Genomic DNA, 21322 nt, shown 5'->3' with positions numbered 1-21322 from the left:
TTACATAGACTTGTGGACTTGTAGAGGAAAGTGGCATAATGACATTACTAAAAGTCATACTAAAATATGCAAGTGTTAGTCAAAACGTCTCAAGTTATCAAAGATCAAATTAAAGATCATACGGTCCTAACACCTTGTGTATGAAGGTGGAATTGAGGTTTACTGAGAGACTTTCATACAAAATGTAATCAGCTGGTAGTTTTTTAGTTCCCCTTAGAAGTACTTGCATTTCCAGGACGGTAGGGCACATAATAAACGTCTGTCTCCTTCAGAAGTATTTAAAAAAAATAGTAACTACTTTATTTTTTTCCCCACAAGGCATTTGTGGAAATTAGCAAAACACAAACTCTTTTGGGGGTGTAGCTCATCTTCGATTAAATTAGCATTGAATACAACATATAGGATGTCAATGTGTTTAATTATACACATTTTCTATAATTCTGCAGTGCTCATAGAGCTTGTATAAAAGCCTTCATTCCCAGAAAACAGCACATACACATTTGATAAATAAATAGGAAAAAAATACATTCACAAGTGTTCCCAGCTACCCACACATTCATTGGTGCCTTTCTTCATTAGATATCCATAGTGAAAATCACAAAAGCAACATTTCAAGTTCTACGTTATACACAATGCAGTGGCAAGAGGAGGAAAATAAACACAGAAAAGTGAAATCAGAGAAACAAAACTGGAACCATATTTGAAAATGAAAATCTGGTGCATAATTATTCTCTTATAAGACGCTAGTTGTTTAATGTTTCAAAAATTATTAGTTTTAACACTCTCCCGCATTTCTCTTTGCTGCCTCGTTGCTGGAGGGTGGAGTGGTAGCTCATGCAGGAATATGTGTTTTTTAAATAGACTAAGACCCAGAGAGAATTAAATGTAGTTCAACAGGAAGCTATTCAACGCAGCCACCTGTGGCTTATTACAAATCCCACTTTAGAAATTGAGCCTGTAGCGACATCACGATGTTTCCTTCCCCTGACACAAAGTAAAACTTCTACAAGAGTTTAAATAAGCTAACGCCATACAGCAATGAACAACACAAACGTGAGGAGACACAGTGAAAAAGTGCTCTAGTATTGCTTTATATGGAAGATTTCTCTCTCAGCTTCCCTTCAGACCAAACCTTTTATAAAAGAAACACCTGGGAAAAGGTTCACAGGATCAACTAAATTTCCCATGTGCTGTTCAGCAGATCAGTGAACTGGAGCGTGCACGTCTACATAATATGGCATTTACGAGGGACAGCATTTTCACAGATTTTTTTTGCTTCAACCAGTGTTAGAACTCAAAATGCACTGTGGGTACAGACGGAGACTCTTTTGTCACATAAAGTTGGTGGCAGGTGAACAACAGTGTGTCCTCAAACATACACATTCACACACGCAGAGACACATACACTCCCTCCGCTCAGAACACACAATGTCCATTTATCGTTTTCATATGAACGGCATTCAGTTCACAGAAGTTCTGCTTCATCATCCTCGTCCTCAGAGCCTGAAGGTCCCTGGCGAACTTCTTCGTACCACTTATTGGTCAGGGTCTTCATCTGGATACGGCCATGTAACAGGTCCTGTGACACACACATTGCACACACAGACACACAACAAGTCAGCACACATGCGAGAATAAATAATAAAGAAATACTGACATAAACAGGCCGAGGTGTAGACAAAATAACAGATAATTCAGTAGCCCTGCTGCAGTATAAATGTTCTGTTATTGATAATACTGTGAGAGGTTTGAATTAAACATTAAATATCGTTATACTGTCAAGAGTCAGAGTTTGAGATTTCACCCATTGTCAAATTAGATAATTTGCACTGTTTATCACTTCAAGAAGAAACAACAAATTATGTAAATCATAATTACAATGGCTGCTACACAGGTAAGTGATATTAAAGTAACTACCAAATGGCAGTATACAGTATGTCCTCTTTGGCAAAGGTTTGACAATCACCAGTTTACAGATTTGAAGGCAGCACTAGGAAAAGAACAGAGGTGGCTAAAAATACTTGCTAAATTTGCGAAACAACAAACTATAGGGAATATTTACTTAGCCTACAGCAAATTACCATCAGGGGCGCAAAGATTTGTATCACCGCAATGTTTGAATTTAATGAGGTATTTACTAAGATGTACTATGACTAGATCTAAATGACATGAGTTTCCACTACAGCCTTACAGCATGGGATTCACTCCTGATTTTCTGTCAAATATCAGCCTTATTTCTATCTAATGATCGCTTTCAGCTGTGTTAAGTTACTGATGATGCAAACCCCACTGTTCCTGCTGTTGCCACGTCACTTTACACTTGTTAGGAGGCTTTTACTGTGAAGAAGTTACAGGAAATGCGATGGGATTTCTCACCAAGTTAGTGGTGCTATCTTCTTCAAGTCTAATCAACCAGATATGGACATATTCTGTAATATTTGGTCAGCAGATCAGTTTTTAATATTACGGGGAGGAATAGCGCAAACAGACCATCAGCACACTAGCTGTGCGGTGCAGCATGGCTCGACTGCTTGCAACCCTTCACGTCGTGGCTCAGCAATTATGAGCTTCACCAACTTGATATTTACTGTGCAGTTGTTGTATTGCGAAGCATTTCTGTTTATTGTGCATCAATTGTAAGAACGGAGAGGAAACCAGTACAACTGGAAAACAATGAAATACGTTTAAGGGATCTCTTTCGCTTACCTCTTGAGTGAGCCTGCGAGTGAAGAAGGGGTTGAGGTATTTAGCATCAAGCCACATAAAGCCCTTTAGATCTTGTCTCTGGAAGATCTGAGCCTCGTACTCCTCCTCTGTCAGTTCTGATAGGTGCTCTGACTCAATGGTGTTACCCTGGAGAGAAAGGAAGAGGAGAGAGGGGAGTCAGATAAATAGAGAGAAAGAAAGAAAGAAAGAAATGAAAGGAGAGGAGCCAACTAATGAGGCAGAGGTGAAAGAGATGGAGGTAGAGGAAGGTAGGTGCAGGAAAGGAAAAATGACAGGACAGGGGTGAGAGAGGTGGAGTCGAGATCACACTCAGAAGGAGCAGAGATGAGGGGGAAAGAGCAGAGGGAGCAAGGAGAGGGAACTACATCAAAAACCCATAAGGAAGGGAGGAATGATAGATGAAGTTGCTGATACCCCGGGGTGTAAAACTAAGCTCTGTAAGACATCAAACATGCAACCACACGGCAGCAATGACCTCAGTGGTAGAATACTTCAAAAGATGACCCATTATCTAGAGTTAGAGTGAATGGGGTCAACTGAAATATTAAAAACAATTGCTTGTATTCTGGCGTGTCTGGGAAATTTTATTAATGCCAGTTGCTTGGGTTTATTTGTGCTCGTCTGAGTTGTGGTGCTTGTGGTGCATGTCTGTGATGAGTATTTTGCTCCCCGCTGATTCAGTGTTCTTCACACAAACCACAATCAACCCTTTGATGTTTTTCCCTCTGAAGAGGAGTCTGATGGCAGATGAGAGGATGGCACAGCAAGTATAGAGGAAGCCGACAAACTTTTTGTGTGTGTGTGTGTGTGTGTGTGTGTGTGTGTGCAGACTGAAGTGAAATGTAACTGCTTCATCCATTACCATTTTCTGTGTCTTGCTGAGATTGATGTCTTTCTTGTTCTTCCGCCGTGACTGGCTTTCCTCAATGTCCATGACGCGAATTAGTGGCATGGTCCCGCCCCCCATGAGGAGGATGGTAAAGAGCACGATGATGATGGTGGTTGTGCCAATCAGCTGCCGCTTCTCAATGGGCTCCAGGCCCAGATGGAGGCTCAACGCGTAAGGGATAGCACCTCGCAAACCTACCACACAAAGAAAAGGACAAATGAACGTGAATGTAAAATGGCTATGTGAGAGCATGTACAGTGGGTACGGAAAGTATTCAGACCCCTTTAAATTTTTCACTCTTTGTTTCATTGCAGCCATTTTCCAAAAATCAAAAAAGTTCTTTTTATTTCTCAGTAATGTACACTCAGCATGCCATCTTGACAGAAAAAAACAGAAATGTAGAAATTTTTGCAAATTTATTAAAAAAGAAAAACTGAACTATCACATGGTCATAAGTATTCAGACCCTTTGCCGTGACATTCATATTTAACTCAGGTGCTGTCTATTTCTTCTGATCATCCTTGAGATGGTTCTACACCTTCATTTGAGTCCAGCTGTGTTTGATTATACTGATTGGACTTGATTAGGAAAGCCACACACTTGTCTATATAAGACCTTACAGCTCACAGTGCATGTCAGAGCAAATGAGAATCATGAGGTCAAAGGAACTGCCTGAAGAGCTCAGAGACAGAATTGTGGCAAGGCACAGATCTGGCCATGGTTACAAAAAAATTTCTGCTGCACTTAAGGTTCCAAAGAGCACAGTGGCCTCCATAATCCTCAAATGGAAGACTTTTGGGACGACCAGAACCCTTCCTAGAGCTGGCCGTCCGGCCAAACTGAGCTATCGGGGGAGAAGAGCCTTGGTGAGAGAGGTAAAGAAGAACCCAAAGGTCACTGTGGCTGAGCTCCAGAGATGCAGTCGGGAGATGGGAGAAAGTTGTAGTAAGTCAACCATCACTGCAGCAATCCACCAGTCGGGGCTTTATGGCAGAGTGGCCCGAAGGAAGCCTCTCCTCAGTGCAAGACACATGAAAGCCCGCATGGAGTTTGCTAAAAAACACCTGAAGGACTCCAAGATGGTGATAAATAAGATCCTCTGGTCTGATGAGACCAAGATAGAACTTTTTGGCCTTAATTCTAAGCGGTATGTGTGGAGAAAACCAGGCACTGCTCATCACCTGTCCAATACAGTCTCAACAGTGAAGCATGGTGGTGGCAGCATCATGCTGTGGGGGTGTTTTTCAGCTGCAGGGACAGGACAACTGGTTGCAATCGAGGGAAAGATGAATGCGGCCAAGTACAGGGATATCCTGGACAAAAACCTTTTCCAGAGCGCTCTGGACCTCAGACTGGGCCGAAGGTTTACCTTCCAACAAGACAATGACCCTAAGCGCACCGCTAAAATAACAAAGGAGTGGCTTCACAACAACTCCGTGGCTGTTCTTGAATGGCCCAGCCAGAGCCCTGACTTAAACCCAATTGAGCATCTCTGGAGAGACCTGAAAATGGCTGTCCACCAACGTTTACCATCCAACCTGACAGAACTGGAGAGGATCTGCAAGGAGGAATGGCAGAGGATACCCAAATCCAGATGTGAAAAACTTGTTGCATCTTTCCCAAAACGACTCATGGCTGTATTAGATCAAAAGGGTGCTTCTACTAAATACTGAGCAAAGGGTCTGAATACTTATGACCATGTGATATTTCAGTTTTTCTTTTTTAATAAATTTGCAAAAATTTCTACATTTCTGTTTTTTTTCTGTCAAGATGGGGTGCTGAGTGTACATTACTGAGAAATAAAATGAACTTTTTTGATTTTTGGAAAATGGCTGCAATGAAACAAAGAGTGAAAAATTTAAAGGGGTCTGAATACTTTCCGTACCCACTGTAAATCTGGGTCTCAGAGCGTGTTAACATGGAAAGCAAATCCAGCGTTTTGCACGGCTTGATTACATACAAATTCAATGCAAAGATGCAAATTTGGTCCAGGCGGTGCAGAAGATGCGTTTGTTGCGGCATTCGCTGGTTCGCTCGGGTTAAAATTTTTCAACTTGTGCGAGAAATTCGCAAAACGTTATGTCGCAAAAGCCTATCAGCGGTGAGATTGTCCAGACATCACTGACGGCTTCAGAGGTTTGTTTGGAGGGGACCAGGCAGAGTGGGTGAGTGACATGCCGCTGGCCGACGGAGAGCTGCTAAACTGCGGGGAAGGGTAGAAGAAAGAGCCAGGAGCAGCACTGCAGCTTTTGGACAAATAAACAACAGTAGTCGGACTGGATTATGCTCTGAAAACTACGCCGTTTAAACGCGGAAGGACCTCAGAGATAACTGCTTTTATTCAATTATTTTTTTTACCTTAGTTTTTGGGATTAAAAATTTGACTTATCTTCACTCGAGCTTCTCAGCAACGGGCTTCCCTGTATTTCCAGTTCCACTGTTATTGTTAGCGTCGGTTGCCACCCAGAGTTCATATTTACATAAAAACCGGAAAGAACTGGACATTGCTTGAAGAAAAGAAAGCGTAGACGTTGAACTAGCTGGTGAGTTCAGAAAATGTGTGTCCATAACTTTATTCCAGCAATCGTTGTACTTTACTGTGAACAAGCTAGCAAAGCATAGCCCTGATCGATCCAAACTCCATTCAGAAAACAAACATTTTAAAAGTTGTTGTCCTGCTGGCTTGCTGACAGACCTGACGAAGCATGAATTCATAATACATGATAACAATATTGTTTTATTGCCCAGCCCTAAGTTGATGTATTTGAAAGAGGCATGTTTGTCCTCAGAAACAAATTCACTTATACTTAGTTATAATAAATAGTTATAATGTAAACTAAAATCTGGATAAGTTGTAGTTGTTTCACTCGTTTTATTTTATTTTACTTGGGACTGCAAATAACAATTATTTTCGATTTATATTCAGATTATTTTCTCTATTAATTGATTTATTCCTTTGTCTATAGCCTAAGGTGAGGTGACATTCAAATACCTTTTTTATCCGACCAGATGACCAAAGTTTTACCACGTCATTTTCAATGACATGACATTTTGACATTCAATGACATTTTCAATGACATGTGCATCTAGAGAGATGCGCATTATATTTGTGCAATTTTCACTCCTTAGACACTAACAAAGAGCCAAAAGCCTTGTCATTCTTTACTTAAGGGTCACTGTAGCATCTTACCACTAAACCACATGATGAACATCATTTTGGGTGTGATCTTGTGGTCTCTGAAAAAGTTCAGCAGGAATGACAGAGGGAAGATGTTCACTGCTCGCCCGAGAAGAACCAGGACCTACGGACAGAAGAACAAGCCACAATCATAAGAATTAACACAGACACCAGGAATTAGGTTGGAACGATGTCAGCATACAGACAACATTTTTAAAAATGCAGGAGCACTTACTATGCACCAGATGACAAAGGAAAATTCAAATTTATGAGGGAAGCTGAAGATGGAGAGACCAAGGAAGGCAAACACACATGTCTCTGTTGAGAAAAATAGAAAAATATTGTTGAGTACATTGTAAAATGAAAACAAAGCGGGACTTGGAGTGAAGAGAGGGAATTCACTGACCACACATGAAGGCCACTGTGCGCAGAGTCTGCTGCATGAGGATCTGGGTGACAGGAGACAAGTTGTGATGGGTGTAGTGAGACATCACAATTCCAGCAAACAGGATGGACATTATTCCTGTAGGTGGAGAGAAAGCATGGCATTGAAAAGGAAAGTCCTATGAAGTTGAACATAAAAAGATATATTCTTTGGCGTGCATGTCAGAGTAAGTGTCTGGGTATATGTGCACCCACCAGACAGTTTAATGCCTTCTGCCAGGCCATAGGGAAGGTACGCAAAGATGATCATCATACCAAACTCTAGTGAAGGAGTCTTCCTCAGGTCAAAATGTTTTAGAAACTGATCAGTAAATTAAGGAATTTAAATAAGACAGACACACACACACAGTTGTACATTTCTCCCACACATAATGAGTTTGGATACAATTGCAGAGATGAGTCCAGTGAGGGTTCCCAGAGCAGCAGAACCAAAAAACATTTGAAGGAAATAACTCAATGCTTGCAAAAAAGTCTCCCACCCTGTCACAGAGTTGTCTGAGCGAGAGAAGAATCCCTCCGCTGTGCTGAAAGATAAAAGAAAAGTTACTTATATTATACACATATTACTTACACATTCTGAGTTGTAATACCTCTATCTGACCCTAGAGGGCAGAAAAACTCCATGATTGAATCCTACAAACTCGAACAAGTGAGAGAAAATGTGCGTGGGGGTGTGCAGAGTTTGTAATCCGGCCATCAAAATCTGGAGCTCAGCTGTAACGTATCACCCCTAAGACCTAACAGTGACATAATTGGAAGTAATTAGGGCCCGAGCACAACCGTGCGAGGTCCCTATTGAATTTGCTCGGATTATATATATATATATATATATATATATATATTTTTTTTTTTTTTTTCTTTTTTCTGCAAAGTAGGCCCAAATGACATGGCCTAAACATACTCGAAAACTCACCAAAATTTGCAAACATGTCAGAACCGGTGAAAAATTTCGTATTCTACAAGTTTCGCACATGGGCGTGGCAAAATGACTCGCTAGCGCCACCTAGAAAATTGGAAAAGATTAGCCCCTCGTTCACGTTCAACCTACATGTACGAAATTTTCTGGGGACATGTATCGTATCAAGACGCACAAAAAAGCCTCAAGAACCCATAGCCGTCCAATGAAACAGGAAGTTGTTGTAACTTCAGTGTACATGCTCACATCTGGACCAAACTGTACATCTAGGATGAGAGTCCCGCCCTGAACACATGTACATGCCGACATTCACCCACAGTCATAGCGCCACCTGCTGGCAACAGAAAGTGACCTTTAACGAAGCAGCCCCCGCCGCACGTTTCACCTACGTGCACGAATTTTCTGTGGTACGTGTATCTTGTCCAGACGCACAAAAAGTCTCTTGGAGCTATGCCCTAAAACCAACAGGAAGTCAGCCATTTTGAATTTTACGTCAAATTTTGGATGGTTTACACACTTCGTACTTTAACGAACTCCTCCTAGGGATTTAGTCCGACCGACCTCAAATTTCTGCTGTGCCTTCTTTTTTTTTTTTTTTTTTTTTTTTTTTTTTCCTATTCTATGTTGTGGTGCATTAAAAACCCGTGAAGAGATAAGGGGGGAATTATTGCAGTAGTGATGATAATGACACTTAATTCCAATACAGCATTGACAACGGCAATATTGATGATTATAATAATAATGGTAATAATGATATTAATAATAAATGACAATGATGATGGCAGTGGTGACCGCAATGGTGAAAGCAAAAGACAGCAACATCAGCAATTACAACAATGAAAAAATAACAGTGAAAATAGCAACGATAACAATAACAGTAAAGATAGTAATAACAATGATGACATGAACAAGTTCAAACAACTAAATGCATTAATTTTCGTGGGTTGATTAAGAAGGTGGGAGGAGTTGGAGTTGAAAACCGAGAAAGGGTTCACAGCTGTAAGAGGTCAGAAAGTGTTGGGCGGCAGGAGTCAGTTTTAGATGCGTAATTATGAAGGGGAGATGCATATTCCATTGCAATGAAGTCTGTTATAAGATTTTTCCAAATGTTAATGTGTAATTTATTTCTAGTTTTCCAGTTCATGAGGATAGTTTTCTTGGCGATGGTTAGAGCTATGAGGAGTATTTTAGAGTTTATAGTTTTATCAGTGATTATTGTGAGGTCTCCCAGCAAGCAAAGAGAAGGCGACATTGGGATGTGGCAGCCAACTATAGTGGATAGTGACTGTGTGACCTCTTCCCAAAAGTGTTTGATTGGAGTGCAGTGCCAGGTTGCATGGATGTATGTATCTGTAGAATTTTGATTGCAATGTGTGCAAACTTCTGATGTGAAACCCATTTTAGCTAATCTATTGCCCGTGTAATGTGTTCTATGAAGTATTTTGTATTGTATTAACTGAAGATTTGCATTTTTGGACATGAGATGGATGTTTTTACAGATTTGGGTCCAGAAGCTGGCATCAGGAGCTATTGAAAGATCGTTTTCCCATTTTATTGTTGGTAAGTATATGGTCTGAAGTTGGTTTGAAATCATTTTGTATATTTTAGAGAGAAGTTTCTTTGGGGAGGAAATGTTGACCAAGTCTGATATTGCCGCTGGAAGTTCTAAAGTTGTGTCTCTGATGTTTATTTTTGTCAGAACAGAAGATTTGATTTGTAGGTATTTTAAGAATTCGTTGCTCCCGATGCCATACTCCTGGGCTAGTTGCGGAAATGGTCTAAATGTGTTAGATTTGAAAATGTGCTTAATGTGGGTAATACCCCTTTCTGCCCATGTGTGAAAATTCAATGTTTTTTTATTGCTTATAAAGTCACGGTTGTTCCACAGTGGTGTGAAGTTAGATGGAACTAATTTAGAATTTGTGATATGGTGAAATTTCCACCAGGCTGTCAGAGTGGAAGCTATAGTTACTGCATTAAAACATGTGTGTTGTTTGATTGATTTGGTGAGGAACGGTATGTCAGCTATATTTAATTCTTTGCATAGTGATTGTTCTATATCTAGCCATATAATATCGGATTGGGTGGGGTGAATCCATTTGTATATGTATTGCAGTTGGTTAGCCATTGAGTAATATTGGAAATTTGGTGCTTCTAGTCCTCCTTGAACCTTACTTTTTTGTAGTGTAGTGAGTTTTATCCTTGGCGTTTTATTTTTCCAGTAGAAGTGAGTGATAATGGAGTCTAGTGATTTAAACCAGGTCAGTGTAGGGTGGGTTGGAATCATTGAGAATAGATAATTAATTTTCGGTAAAATCGTCATTTTTATTGCTGCTATCCTGCCGATTATGGAGATTGGAAGGTTGAGCCATCGAAGCAAATCGTCTTTTATTTTTTTTAGCAGTGGTGTGAAGTTGAGTGTTACCAACTCTGACAGTCTGGAGGAGATCTTAATGCCTAAGTAAGTGATGTGATCATGACATATAGGTATAGGTGTTTGGTGGGGTGCCACATCCCATTTGGTTTTATGTAGAGGGAGGATGAAAGATTTGTTCCAGTTTATTGCATAATCTGATATTTTTGAGAAGGACTGGATTGTTTTAATTACTTCTTGAGTGGATGTTAGGGGTTCTTGTATATATAGTAGGATATCATCTGCATAAAGTGAGATTTTGTGTGTTTGTTGTGGTGTTTCAATACCTTTGATTGCTGGGTTTTGGCGGATAGCTGCTGCTAAAGGTTCAATAAAAATCGTGAATAGGGATGGAGAGAGTGGACATCCCTGCCTCGTCCCCCTGTGCAGTGTGAAGCTTTGTGATGTTAGTCCATTGGTTGTGACTGTGGCCGATGGTGATATGTATAAAATCTTGATCCAATTAATAAATGACTCTCCAAAGCCGAATTTTTGTAACACGGTGAATAGAAATTTCCAGTTGACCCTATCAAAAGCTTTTTCGGCGTCTAATGTGGCAATGAGAGTATCTTTCTTTTGTACTGATGAGTAATGCATTAGATTGAATAATCTGCGGGTGTTATTGGATGCATATCTACCTTTTATAAAGCCGGTCTGATCAGGATGGATTATAAACGGTATAATTTGTTCAATTCTATGGGCTAGTGTTTTGCTAATCATTTTTATGTCGACATTTATAAGTGAGATAGGGCGATAGTTAGATGCGAAGGTGTGGTCTTTGTTAGGTTTAGGAATGAGTGATATAAGTGCTGTATTCATGTGGGATGGGAACTTTGCGTTATGTTTTATTTCTGTTATTGTTCTGCTGAATAGTGGGTATACGGTTGACCAAAAATGTTCGTAGAACTCAGCAGGGAAGCCATCTGGACCTGGTGCTTTATTTTTTTGCATGCTTTTCAATGCGGAGTGAAGTTCTTTTTCTGTGATTGGTAATTCTAGTGTGTTTACTTGTTCCATGTTGAGTTTGGGTAGAATAGTGTTATCGAGGAATTGGGTTATGTCTTCTTGGTTTGGGTCCAGATCCGATGAGTATAATTTTATATAGTAATCTTGAAATATCTTGTTTATCTCAACTGGTGAATTGGTTAGCTTCCCTGCCGAGTTTCTGATGGAGGTTATAGCTGTTCTTTCTTTATTTCTTTTAATTTGACTGGCTAAATATTTTCCGGATTTATTGCTATGGTGAAAAGTTTCTTGACGGAGCCTGTGAATCAGAAACTGGTTTCTTTTGTTTATTATTTCATTAAGCAAAATTTTCTTCTCTCTAATTTCTATATAGATGCTTTCTGATTGATTATTAGCATGTAAAATTTCTAATTCTTTTATTCTTTCTTCCAGTTGGACTTCTTTTTCTTTGTCCTTTTTTTTTTTATGTACTGAATATGATATAATTTTACCCCGTAAAACTACTTTCCATGTTTCCCAGAGCAGTGATGCTGACGACTTTGGAGAGTCATTTATTTCAAGGAAGGATGTCCACTCTCTCTTGAAATAGCTGTCAAATTCTGGATCTTTCAAGAGTGATGTATTAAAACGCCATCTGGTGGGGTGCTTTGGTATTGCAGATGGATTCCATGTGAGAGTTACTGGAGAGTGGTCACTAATAATGATCGGATGTATTTTAGTTTCTAAGATATTAGGTAGGATTGAATTACTGGTTAGAAAGAAATCAAGGCGAGAGTAGGTTTGGTGGGCATTAGAATAAAAGGTGTATTCTCTGGCGAGTGGGTGTTGTAGCCTCCAACCATCACCAAGACCAAAATCACTCATGAACTGTTTTATTGTTTTAGAGGACTGCCAAGGTTTTCCTGTATGTTTTGACCTGTCAAATGATGGATTGATTACAGTGTTATAGTCTCCCCCTATAATTATTGGACCGTTGGAAATGTTTGAAAGAGAGGAAAAGAAATTTGCAAAGAAGGCGGAATCATCAGAGTTTGGTCCATAAATGTTGCCAATTGTAATTGGATTATTATTGATTGAAATGTTAATAATGATAAAACGGCCTTCAGGATCTGAAATGGTTGTATGGTGGTTAAACTGTATTTTTTTGTTTATTAAGATGCATACTCCTCTTTGTTTTGAATTATAGTGGGAGGAAAAACAGTGGTTAAAATGTGTAGTTTTTAAGCTGTTTTGTGTATATTGCGACAGGTGTGTTTCCTGTATTAGACATATATCTGCTTGTGTATTTTTTAGGTAATTTAAAACTTTATTTTTTTTGTTTGTGAACCAACTCCACGAATATTCCAAGTTAAGAATTTCAATTGCATGAACCTATAATGTACATTTCATATTTACCTTGTGTGAGTATATAAGTCTGTGTGTATGGATGTGTGTGCATGTGTGTGTGTGTGTGTGTGTGTGTGTAAATCTATTATACCAAGTGACAAATAAAACAGGGAAAACATAGATACCTAAAACCAGCAACAAAACATATAAACAGTGTGCAAGGCTATTTAGGTGCATTTAGAATACAATGTGCGTGCGTGATGCAATTGGTTTTATTAAAGAATATGAAGATTATGAATTGAATATAAATTGAGCATAAACGGATTGGAAATGTTACATTGCTAGTTTCCATAGTTAGTAAAGCCAGGGAGTAGTGTCTTTGTCTCTAAACAATTGTCCATCAATATATAATTTATCCACTGTGATGATTGCTTTTTTACCTTGATTGATCATTGTCTTACGGATGGGGAAAAGTAGCTTACGTCTGCGGATGATCTCTTGTGGATATTGGTCGTTGAGTCCGTAATGAGTCCCTTTGAGCTGCCGTCCTTGTCGCTGAACCAGTACTTTTTGCTTGAAATGTTCAAATTTGGCGATGATGGGCCGGGAACGGGTGGAGTTGATGGGTTTCTGTCCTAAACGGTGAACGCGATGGAAAGTGATGTGCTCTACAGTCTCTGGTGTAAGTTTGAGCTGGTTAACCATGAAGTCCTTAACAGATTTTTCGGGGTCTTCGGTGGATGATTCGGGAATGCCGGAGAAGATTAGATTGTCTCTCATACTTCGTGACTGTATATCCAGGATAGTTTCTTGCATGGCTTTGTTCTCAGCGATGACGGAGGTAAGTTGAGTGTTTACAGTGGAAAGTTTTGCAGTGAGTGTGTCCACGGAGCTTTTCAGTGATTTGTTTTCTTCTGTGAGCGAATCGACTTGTTGTTGACTGTATTCCAGGCTATGGCGGATGTTTTGAAATTCTTTGTGCAGTACTTCGATTAGTGAGAGTCTAGAATCCAGGTTAGATAAGCGCTCGTTGATTGATAAAAGTATGTCGGAACAGCAGTTTGTTTCGGTAGGAGTGGATGCTGGTGATGTTGGTGATAACGGTGAATCGGTTGATAAGGGAGAATCCGAAGTGCGTGGTTTTTTGGCTTTGCGTGATCGGCCCATTGTACAAAGTCTGTTGAAGTGATGGTCAATGTAATCCTCCAGTTGGTCCAGGTCCGAATTGAAATCCAGGTTTTTGAATTAGGATGTTACGGATAAGTTAATCTTTTTCTAGCAGCGGCGCGCTGCCATGTTTAATTTTCGCACCCAACGCACACACACACACTACGTCAATACGTCATACGTCCCAATACGTCAACTACATAGCTGTGCCTTCTAAAGGCATTGTAGATGAAAAGTTGTGCTATCTGCGAATTTCCGTCAATGGGCGTGTCCGTGGCGTGGCGTCAAAGATCAACTCTTCGCCATGACACAGGAAGTTGTTGTAACTTCAGTGTACATGCTCACATCTGGACCAAACTGTACATGTAGGATGAGAGTCCCGCCCTGAACACATGTACATGCTGACATTCACCCACAGTCATAGCGCCACCTGCTGGCAACAGGAAGTGACTTTTAACAAAGCAGCCCCCGCCGCACGTTTCACCTACGTGCACGAATTTTCTGTGCTACGTGTATCTTGTCCAGACGCACAAAAAAGTCTCTTGGAGCGATGCCCTAAAACCAACAGGAAGTCGGCCATTTTGAATTTTACGTCACATTTTGGATGATTTACACACTTCGTACTTTAACGAACTCCTCCTAGGGATTTAGTCCGACCGACTTCAAATTTGTGCTGTACCTTCTAAAGGCATTGAAGATGAAAAGTTGTGCTATCTGCGAATTTCCGTCAATGGGCGTGTCCGTGGCGTGGCGTCAAAGATCAACTCTTCGCCATGACACAGGAAGTTGTTGTAACTTCAGTGTACATGCTCACATCTGGACCAAACTGTACATGTAGGATGAGAGTCCCGCCCTGAACACATGTACATGCTGACATTCACCCACAGTCATAGCGCCACCTGCTGGCAACAGGAAGTGACTTTTAACGAAGCAGCCCCCGCCGCACGTTCACCTACGTGCACGAATTTTCTGTGCTACGTGTATCTTGTCCAGACGCACAAAAAAGTCTCTTGGAGCGATGCCCTAAAACCAACAGGAAGTCGGCCATTTTGAATTTTACGTCACATTTTGGATGATTTACACACTTCGTACTTTAACGAACTCCTCCTAGGGATTTAGTCCGACCGACTTCAAATTTGTGCTGTACCTTCTAAAGGCATTGAAGATGAAAAGTTGTGCTATTTGCGAGTTTTCGTCAATGGGTGTGTCCGTGGCGTGGCGTCAGAGATCAAGTCTTCGCCATGACACAGGAAGTTGTTGTAACTTACGTGTACATGCTCACATCTGAACCAAACTTTACGTGCTTGATAACTCAAGGGGTCATCTTCTCTGCTATTGGTGGACCAGTCAGACAGGAGAGCTCCTACTCTGCCTGCAGACATCAACGATCTTGCCCCTCACACAGTCAGATGGCTTCCTTCAGTGCACTGAGGTGTTTAACAACTCTGAAGACAATACTACCAGCAATGTATTCCTTCTCTTTTCATGTAGACGCTCCGACAGACAGTGCTTTCAGTTTGCTGCATGCATGGACACAGAACTGCGGTATAGAGAGAAGCACACGGTCAGCTGGCTGCCGCTAAATCTGGAGTGCACTCGTATTCAATTCTGTATGGTAAATTCAGTTTTAACGGAGCAGAGCGAGCTGACAGGCAGAGTTAGAGACTTTTTCTGTCCGTTTCTCTCTTTACAAAGACGCATGTTGCAGTCAGAGTCTTCTCTGAGATGCGAGCACGACATACAACACAATTTATCAAATTACACAACGGATATACAGTATGAAAATAAGATTGATTGGATTATACTCACAGGAAGTATAAAACCTGTTACATGCGTCTATTAAAAGTAAAGTAACACAAAAATGTCAGGGAAATTACTTTACTTAGATTTCAGGACTGCAGTTGTACATTTGAAATACCTTCCTACCTTTCTGATAGGAAGCCTTCTTGAGGTGGTATAAAACATTTCTTCTTATATTCTGATTTGAGTTGTGGACAACTATTACCACATGAATTAAAAAAATTAAACATTTCACTGCCCAAGTCTTGTTCATCAGACTACATGCTGTACAGTATTTGTGGACAGATTTTGTCCCAGGATTTTATTATGCATTTCTTCTTCTTCGTTGCATGATTTAGAATAATAAGGTGAGAAATGGGTCTATTCTGAGTTCATCCTGCACTGCAGCAGCTAATAAAGGTCATTTAATCCCAAAAACGCTTTTCTTTTAGGCAGGCTGGAGCAGAAAACAACTCACCTTTCTCAAGTTGTACAGTAATGTCACATGTGTATGAAGGTGGATCAAACAAGCTAATCTTAAATGTCAAAGTAGAGAGGAGCCTAGTAGGCCTATTTATTTTCACTCATTACACAATATGAATAACCTATGCAGACAGTTGTAAAGAAAGAACATCTTTTTCTTCTGTTCTCCACTTGTTATAGTTACACAGTATTAGGGGTGTGGGCTGTATTAAAAGTATCCACTGTTCTCCCATGCTCTAACACACAGTAACGATGAAATGTGCGCTGTTCTCACATTCTCTCCCACCCCGCAGACATCTACACACCAATACCGATTTATATTCATAGCGGCAAGTGCTATGTAGCTCCACATAGGGGACACAGGAAGTGACATATAACACCTTCATGCGGCGACATAACCGCGTAACAAATTCACAGCCGCACCGGCAGAGCTGCAGAATATGCAACTCGGCCGAGTCACGCTACGAGTGCGAGGGCCCCCCCAACGCTGCTTGCAGCTTTAATTTATTGTGAAATTTTGCCACACACAGAATTTAATTGAATACTATCTGATTGATAAATCATTTGTTTTTTGAATGCCAAATGCACATTTTATTAGATTTTAAAGAGAGTAACACGGCTTTTAAACACATCTAAAAAAAGAAACTAAACATCTGTGATATGTTTGCAAAGGCATTACCTGCGGGACTTTTATAAATGACTGGGCCAAACTGTAAAGCAGCTTTCTAGGAAAGTCTGTGAAGTGCTAACAACAAGCAAACTGCCAGGGCTGTTCAGTCTATCTATTATTCATGCACTCATTTGCTCTATGGGGGCATGCAGACACTGGAGATCACTTTGCACATTTAGCTGGTTGTGAGTAGGAGAGATAAGGCAGCAATAAAGTGAGTACAGAGACAACAGATAGGAAGATAGTGCTGAATAAAAACAAGGGAACCCTGCCAACTATTTCTGTCAAACTTGTTCGTCAAGAACGTGTTGGTGTGTTTCGTCACCAGTCTGCTGACAAACGAGAGTGACACTCCTATGTCCACAGCAAGTTTTGAGAGACTTAAACATATGGGTGTCAAAGGGAGTCGTTTGTCCTCATTACTCATTTCTGGACACGTACCACAAAAACATTCCATAACCATCTTCATCTTTGAATGTCACGAATGTCATCCACATTCATCAGATCACATATACATACACACAGGTCCCAGCATTGGACATCACACTTTTATGTACATCTGGATATGATACATGTGCTCCAGAAATTTCATACATGTAGGTGAAACATGCCACGGGGGCTGCTTCGTTAAAGGTCATATCCTGTGTCCAGCAGGGGGCGCTATGACTGTTGGTGAATGTCGGCATGTACATGTGTTCAGGGCGGGACTCTTATTAGTTACAAGTTACAACAACTTCCTGTGTCATGGCGAAGCGTGGGACTTCGCCGCCACGCCACGCCGTTAACCAAAAACTCACAACTTTTACATCATGGCCTCATCAATGTGTTAAGGGTTTTCTGGGACAGTTTTGAAGTTGATACGTCCAACCTGCTAGGAGTAGTACATTACAGCGTAAAATGTGTAATTTCCTGTTGCCAGCAGGTGGCGCTATGACTTCCAGTGGATATTAGCATAGGGATGTGTTCAGAGCAGCACTACTGTTATACTATAATTTGGTGCAGATGTGATTACGTGTACTGAAGTTATAACAACTTCCTGTTTCATAGCAAATCACCAATTTTTGAGCAAACTGGTCGACTTGTGAATAACTTTTAATCGTCAATGGGTTTAGAGTGCACAGCGAAAATTTGAAGTTGATCGAACTAAATCCCTAGGAGGAGTTCGCTAAAGTACAAAGTGTGTAAATCGCCAAAAAAAAAACCCCCATTAAATCCAAAATGGCCCCCAAAACTGAGTTTACTTCAGTTTCAATAGGGACCTTACATGTTTTGTGTTCGGGGCTTAAAAATCCTGGCCATGTGTCTTCATCATGCTACTTTCTATTGACTACAAGTACGGTTAAGTGTTGTTAAATGGAAGTTTTGACTTTTTGCACAATGTCCATAGGGTTGCTGGTGGTGTAAACGCATGGGCAAATGTAAATGTGCCAATGTGTGAGTATAAGTAAGTCATGAGGGACTGGCTAGAAACTCTTACTTAGTGAGGACAATGGAGACAGCGTCGTTGAGGATGCTCTCACCAAACACCAGCATGTTGAGGACAGGGTCCACGTTGAGGGCGTTAAAGATGGCGATGGTCGCTACAGGGTCCACAGCTGAGATGAGTGAGCCAAAGGCAAAGCTAAAGCAAAGGGAGAGAAGATGAGTGGTGGATAACGGTTAAGCAGTAACCACACTTTTACAAGCAGAAACATCCTTAAAAGAAACAAACACAACAAAATTGTGTATGTACTGTAAAAGAATGATGCAGACAGGAAATGCACATGCATTCCTGTCTTATACATTGCTACTTTAATAATTGCCATGATTTTGGATAATACATAAATCCTGTCCCAGAATGTCAGGGATTTGTACAAGGAAACTTCTAGATTGGACACAAAATTACACAATGCGTTACACCTACAACAACTTGGTAAATAATTCTGGGAAAGCAGTATGAAGAGTCATAAATAAAAATAGATGTTTTGATGAACTTTAATTTGATATGTATTGTTTTTTGTTGTTGAGATGTCTTTGTAAGGCACACTCCTTTTTACTCCTTCAATGCATTTGTGTCTTGTTACTTGTGCAACTAATTAAACTACAACTAAATGAATTAACATGTTTTCCAGGGTCATCTATATACTATAAGTCATGCGGAAAATTTGGTAGAGTTTGGATTATTAAATTACTCTAGGGGGAGGAGTGGCAAAAAATATTTTGCACAAAAAGTAAATAAATTAAAAATTGGTGCAAAATCTATCTGGGCGGAAATGGGTGGATAGACAGTACATGGGACTTTCCTTCCATAATCTAATCAGTGCTTCCCCACGAATATCATTAAAATCTGTTAAGCTCCTCCTGCTCTCACTTACACAAACTGAAAGACAAATCGGATTGAAAACATACTCTCCTTGGTGAAGTAAATTAAAAAGGCAAAAGCCCTGCTTGAACACACTTGACACAAGCTCATACTAAGACACACAAAACGTGTTTTGTGATATCAGTGACATTGACATTTGAGTCAAAAGTGTCACCAATTGCTCTCTGACCAACTGTGAAATATGGTAATCAATTGGCCAGTTATGGAATGTGTTTTGTGAGGTCACAGTGTACTTGACCTTAGACAACCCAATTGTAATGAGTTAATTTCTTAAGTATATGTGGATGTTGGTGCCAAATTTCAATAAATTCCCTCAAGGGCTTCCTGAGATATCATATTCATAAGAAAGGGATGGCCAGGCAACCTGAAAACATACTACCTCCGGCCAGGGCTGTCGCCAGTGAGGAGGCATAAAAATAAAAACATGGGTGTGGTGTAGCATACTGCTTTTCTGTCCGTCATCTCTGGCAGATAGCTTATCCTGCTGTCTGCGACTTACTGAAAGTTGTTTTTTTTTTTTTTTTGTTTCCCAGGTTTGGTTCATTCAAACTTTAAGGTAGACTGAAGGTGTCGCTAGTATGAAATAATAATATCCAATTCTAATCAATTCCACATTTTTTTGTATTCCCTTGTTAGTCTGATGAATGCAAGAAACATACAGTATAAAAGCTAGTTAGAGTGGAATACTAATACTCACCTATCGGTCATGGTCATCTTATAGATCACATCGGCCTGAAAAAAACAAACAAATAAAACAACAAAAAACATTCCATGACACAGGCACATTGTTAAGAGATCTGATAACATCAACATCTACATTCAATAATATTGATTCAATTATTTGATTCATATTTTCTCCTGAAATGAAAAGAAAATTACAGAATCTGAAAAGAAATGTAAATGAATTTCATAGAGCCCTACATCCATAGGAGAGAAAGATTTTGAAGAAGGAAAAGACAGCAATGCCTACTAGACACTAAGGTTGGGTTGGGCATTGTTTAAATTTTATCAATTGTGATTCCAATTCTTCTTATTAAATCTGGATCTTATCAAATCTCAGTTCTGATTGCAACCCCTTCACCACAATCATCCACTTTCTCTTTGCTCATCTTCACCTACATGGCTAAAGTGTAAGGAGTGGCTGTACTAGAGTACTGTCTCTGGGGACTCGTATTTAAGATAAATATATACTGGAATAATTTGTAGACATCAGTCGTTTACCTTCGATATAAAGGGTGAATGTCAGCTCGTCTGTGTTGACTGAGCGTAAGACGTCGCTACTCTTAGCGTTAGCTGTATCTGGGGTGTCACTGTAGCTGGGAGAACGCAACACATTGAACACGCTGCATTCCTTCAGATTCATTCTTCCTTCCTTGCAATATCCTTATCGCAGGTGTTGCATTTTGCTGTGTGATTATGTTTTGAGCATCTGCTGTGGTCCGCTATGATCCAGGAATGTAAATAGAAGCCTTTTCTCGCATGCTTTGTTAACTTACTGCCTAACAAATGATGTTAGCTCCACGTAGCAGGACCTGGCAGAGAAGTGCAATTATTATGGACTGTAAAATGCTCACTGCAGTTTAAATCGGTGGCGTGCCCGACATATGCAAAAAGTTAGGAATCGATAAGCAGAATTGAAATGCACGTGTCTACAGTCCACAGTTCTTGGAAGTTTTAGCTCTCGATACCTAACCTTTGTATTAACAAGCTGTTCCAGGAAAGTCAAAATATTTCAGTTCACACTCTTTCTCTGAACAGGCCCTGACGATGCCAGAGTCGCTGATAGATAACTACTACAATCCTCACCTGCCCAAGGAAATAGATGCCTCCTCCGACTATGAATGCAGAGATGGCTGTGCCGAACACAGCAAAGAGAGTAATGGAGCCAATGTTCTGGAAGAAGTTACCCTGAACATACATGGACACGCAGCTTAAGTATTCATGGGTTTAGCAGCATGACATTTGAAGTTACATAGTGTTACATAACATGTTGCCAGCATTA

At 40.2% G+C, this 21322-nt stretch overlaps 1 protein-coding gene across 1 annotated transcript in view; it reads right to left on the bottom strand.

Moving 5' to 3' along the window:
- Positions 1 to 302: 302 nt before the first annotated feature.
- slc9a8 (solute carrier family 9 member 8) overlaps positions 303 to 21322 on the bottom strand; it is a 30325-nt gene continuing 9305 nt past the window's right edge. The window contains exons 6-16 of the mRNA XM_038722416.1: positions 21127 to 21228; positions 20018 to 20052; positions 18436 to 18579; positions 7624 to 7762; positions 7434 to 7539; positions 7201 to 7317; positions 7030 to 7112; positions 6807 to 6918; positions 3590 to 3810; positions 2707 to 2853; positions 303 to 1579 (exon numbers count right to left, since the gene is read on the bottom strand). Of these exons, the coding sequence (XP_038578344.1) occupies positions 1466 to 1579; positions 2707 to 2853; positions 3590 to 3810; positions 6807 to 6918; positions 7030 to 7112; positions 7201 to 7317; positions 7434 to 7539; positions 7624 to 7762; positions 18436 to 18579; positions 20018 to 20052; positions 21127 to 21228 (1320 nt within the window). The 3' untranslated portion in view covers positions 303 to 1465. The remainder of the gene's footprint in view (positions 1580 to 2706; positions 2854 to 3589; positions 3811 to 6806; positions 6919 to 7029; positions 7113 to 7200; positions 7318 to 7433; positions 7540 to 7623; positions 7763 to 18435; positions 18580 to 20017; positions 20053 to 21126; positions 21229 to 21322) is intronic.

Source organism: Micropterus salmoides, unplaced genomic scaffold (assembly GCF_014851395.1).
Source record: "Micropterus salmoides isolate LMB-PRFRI ecotype aquatic unplaced genomic scaffold, ASM1485139v1 Ms_hic_scaffold_16, whole genome shotgun sequence".
In the NCBI taxonomy this organism is placed as follows: Eukaryota; Metazoa; Chordata; class Actinopteri; order Centrarchiformes; family Centrarchidae; genus Micropterus; species Micropterus salmoides.
The sequence above is the reverse complement of the archived record's forward strand: the minus strand, read 5'-3'. Positions and strand labels throughout refer to the sequence as shown.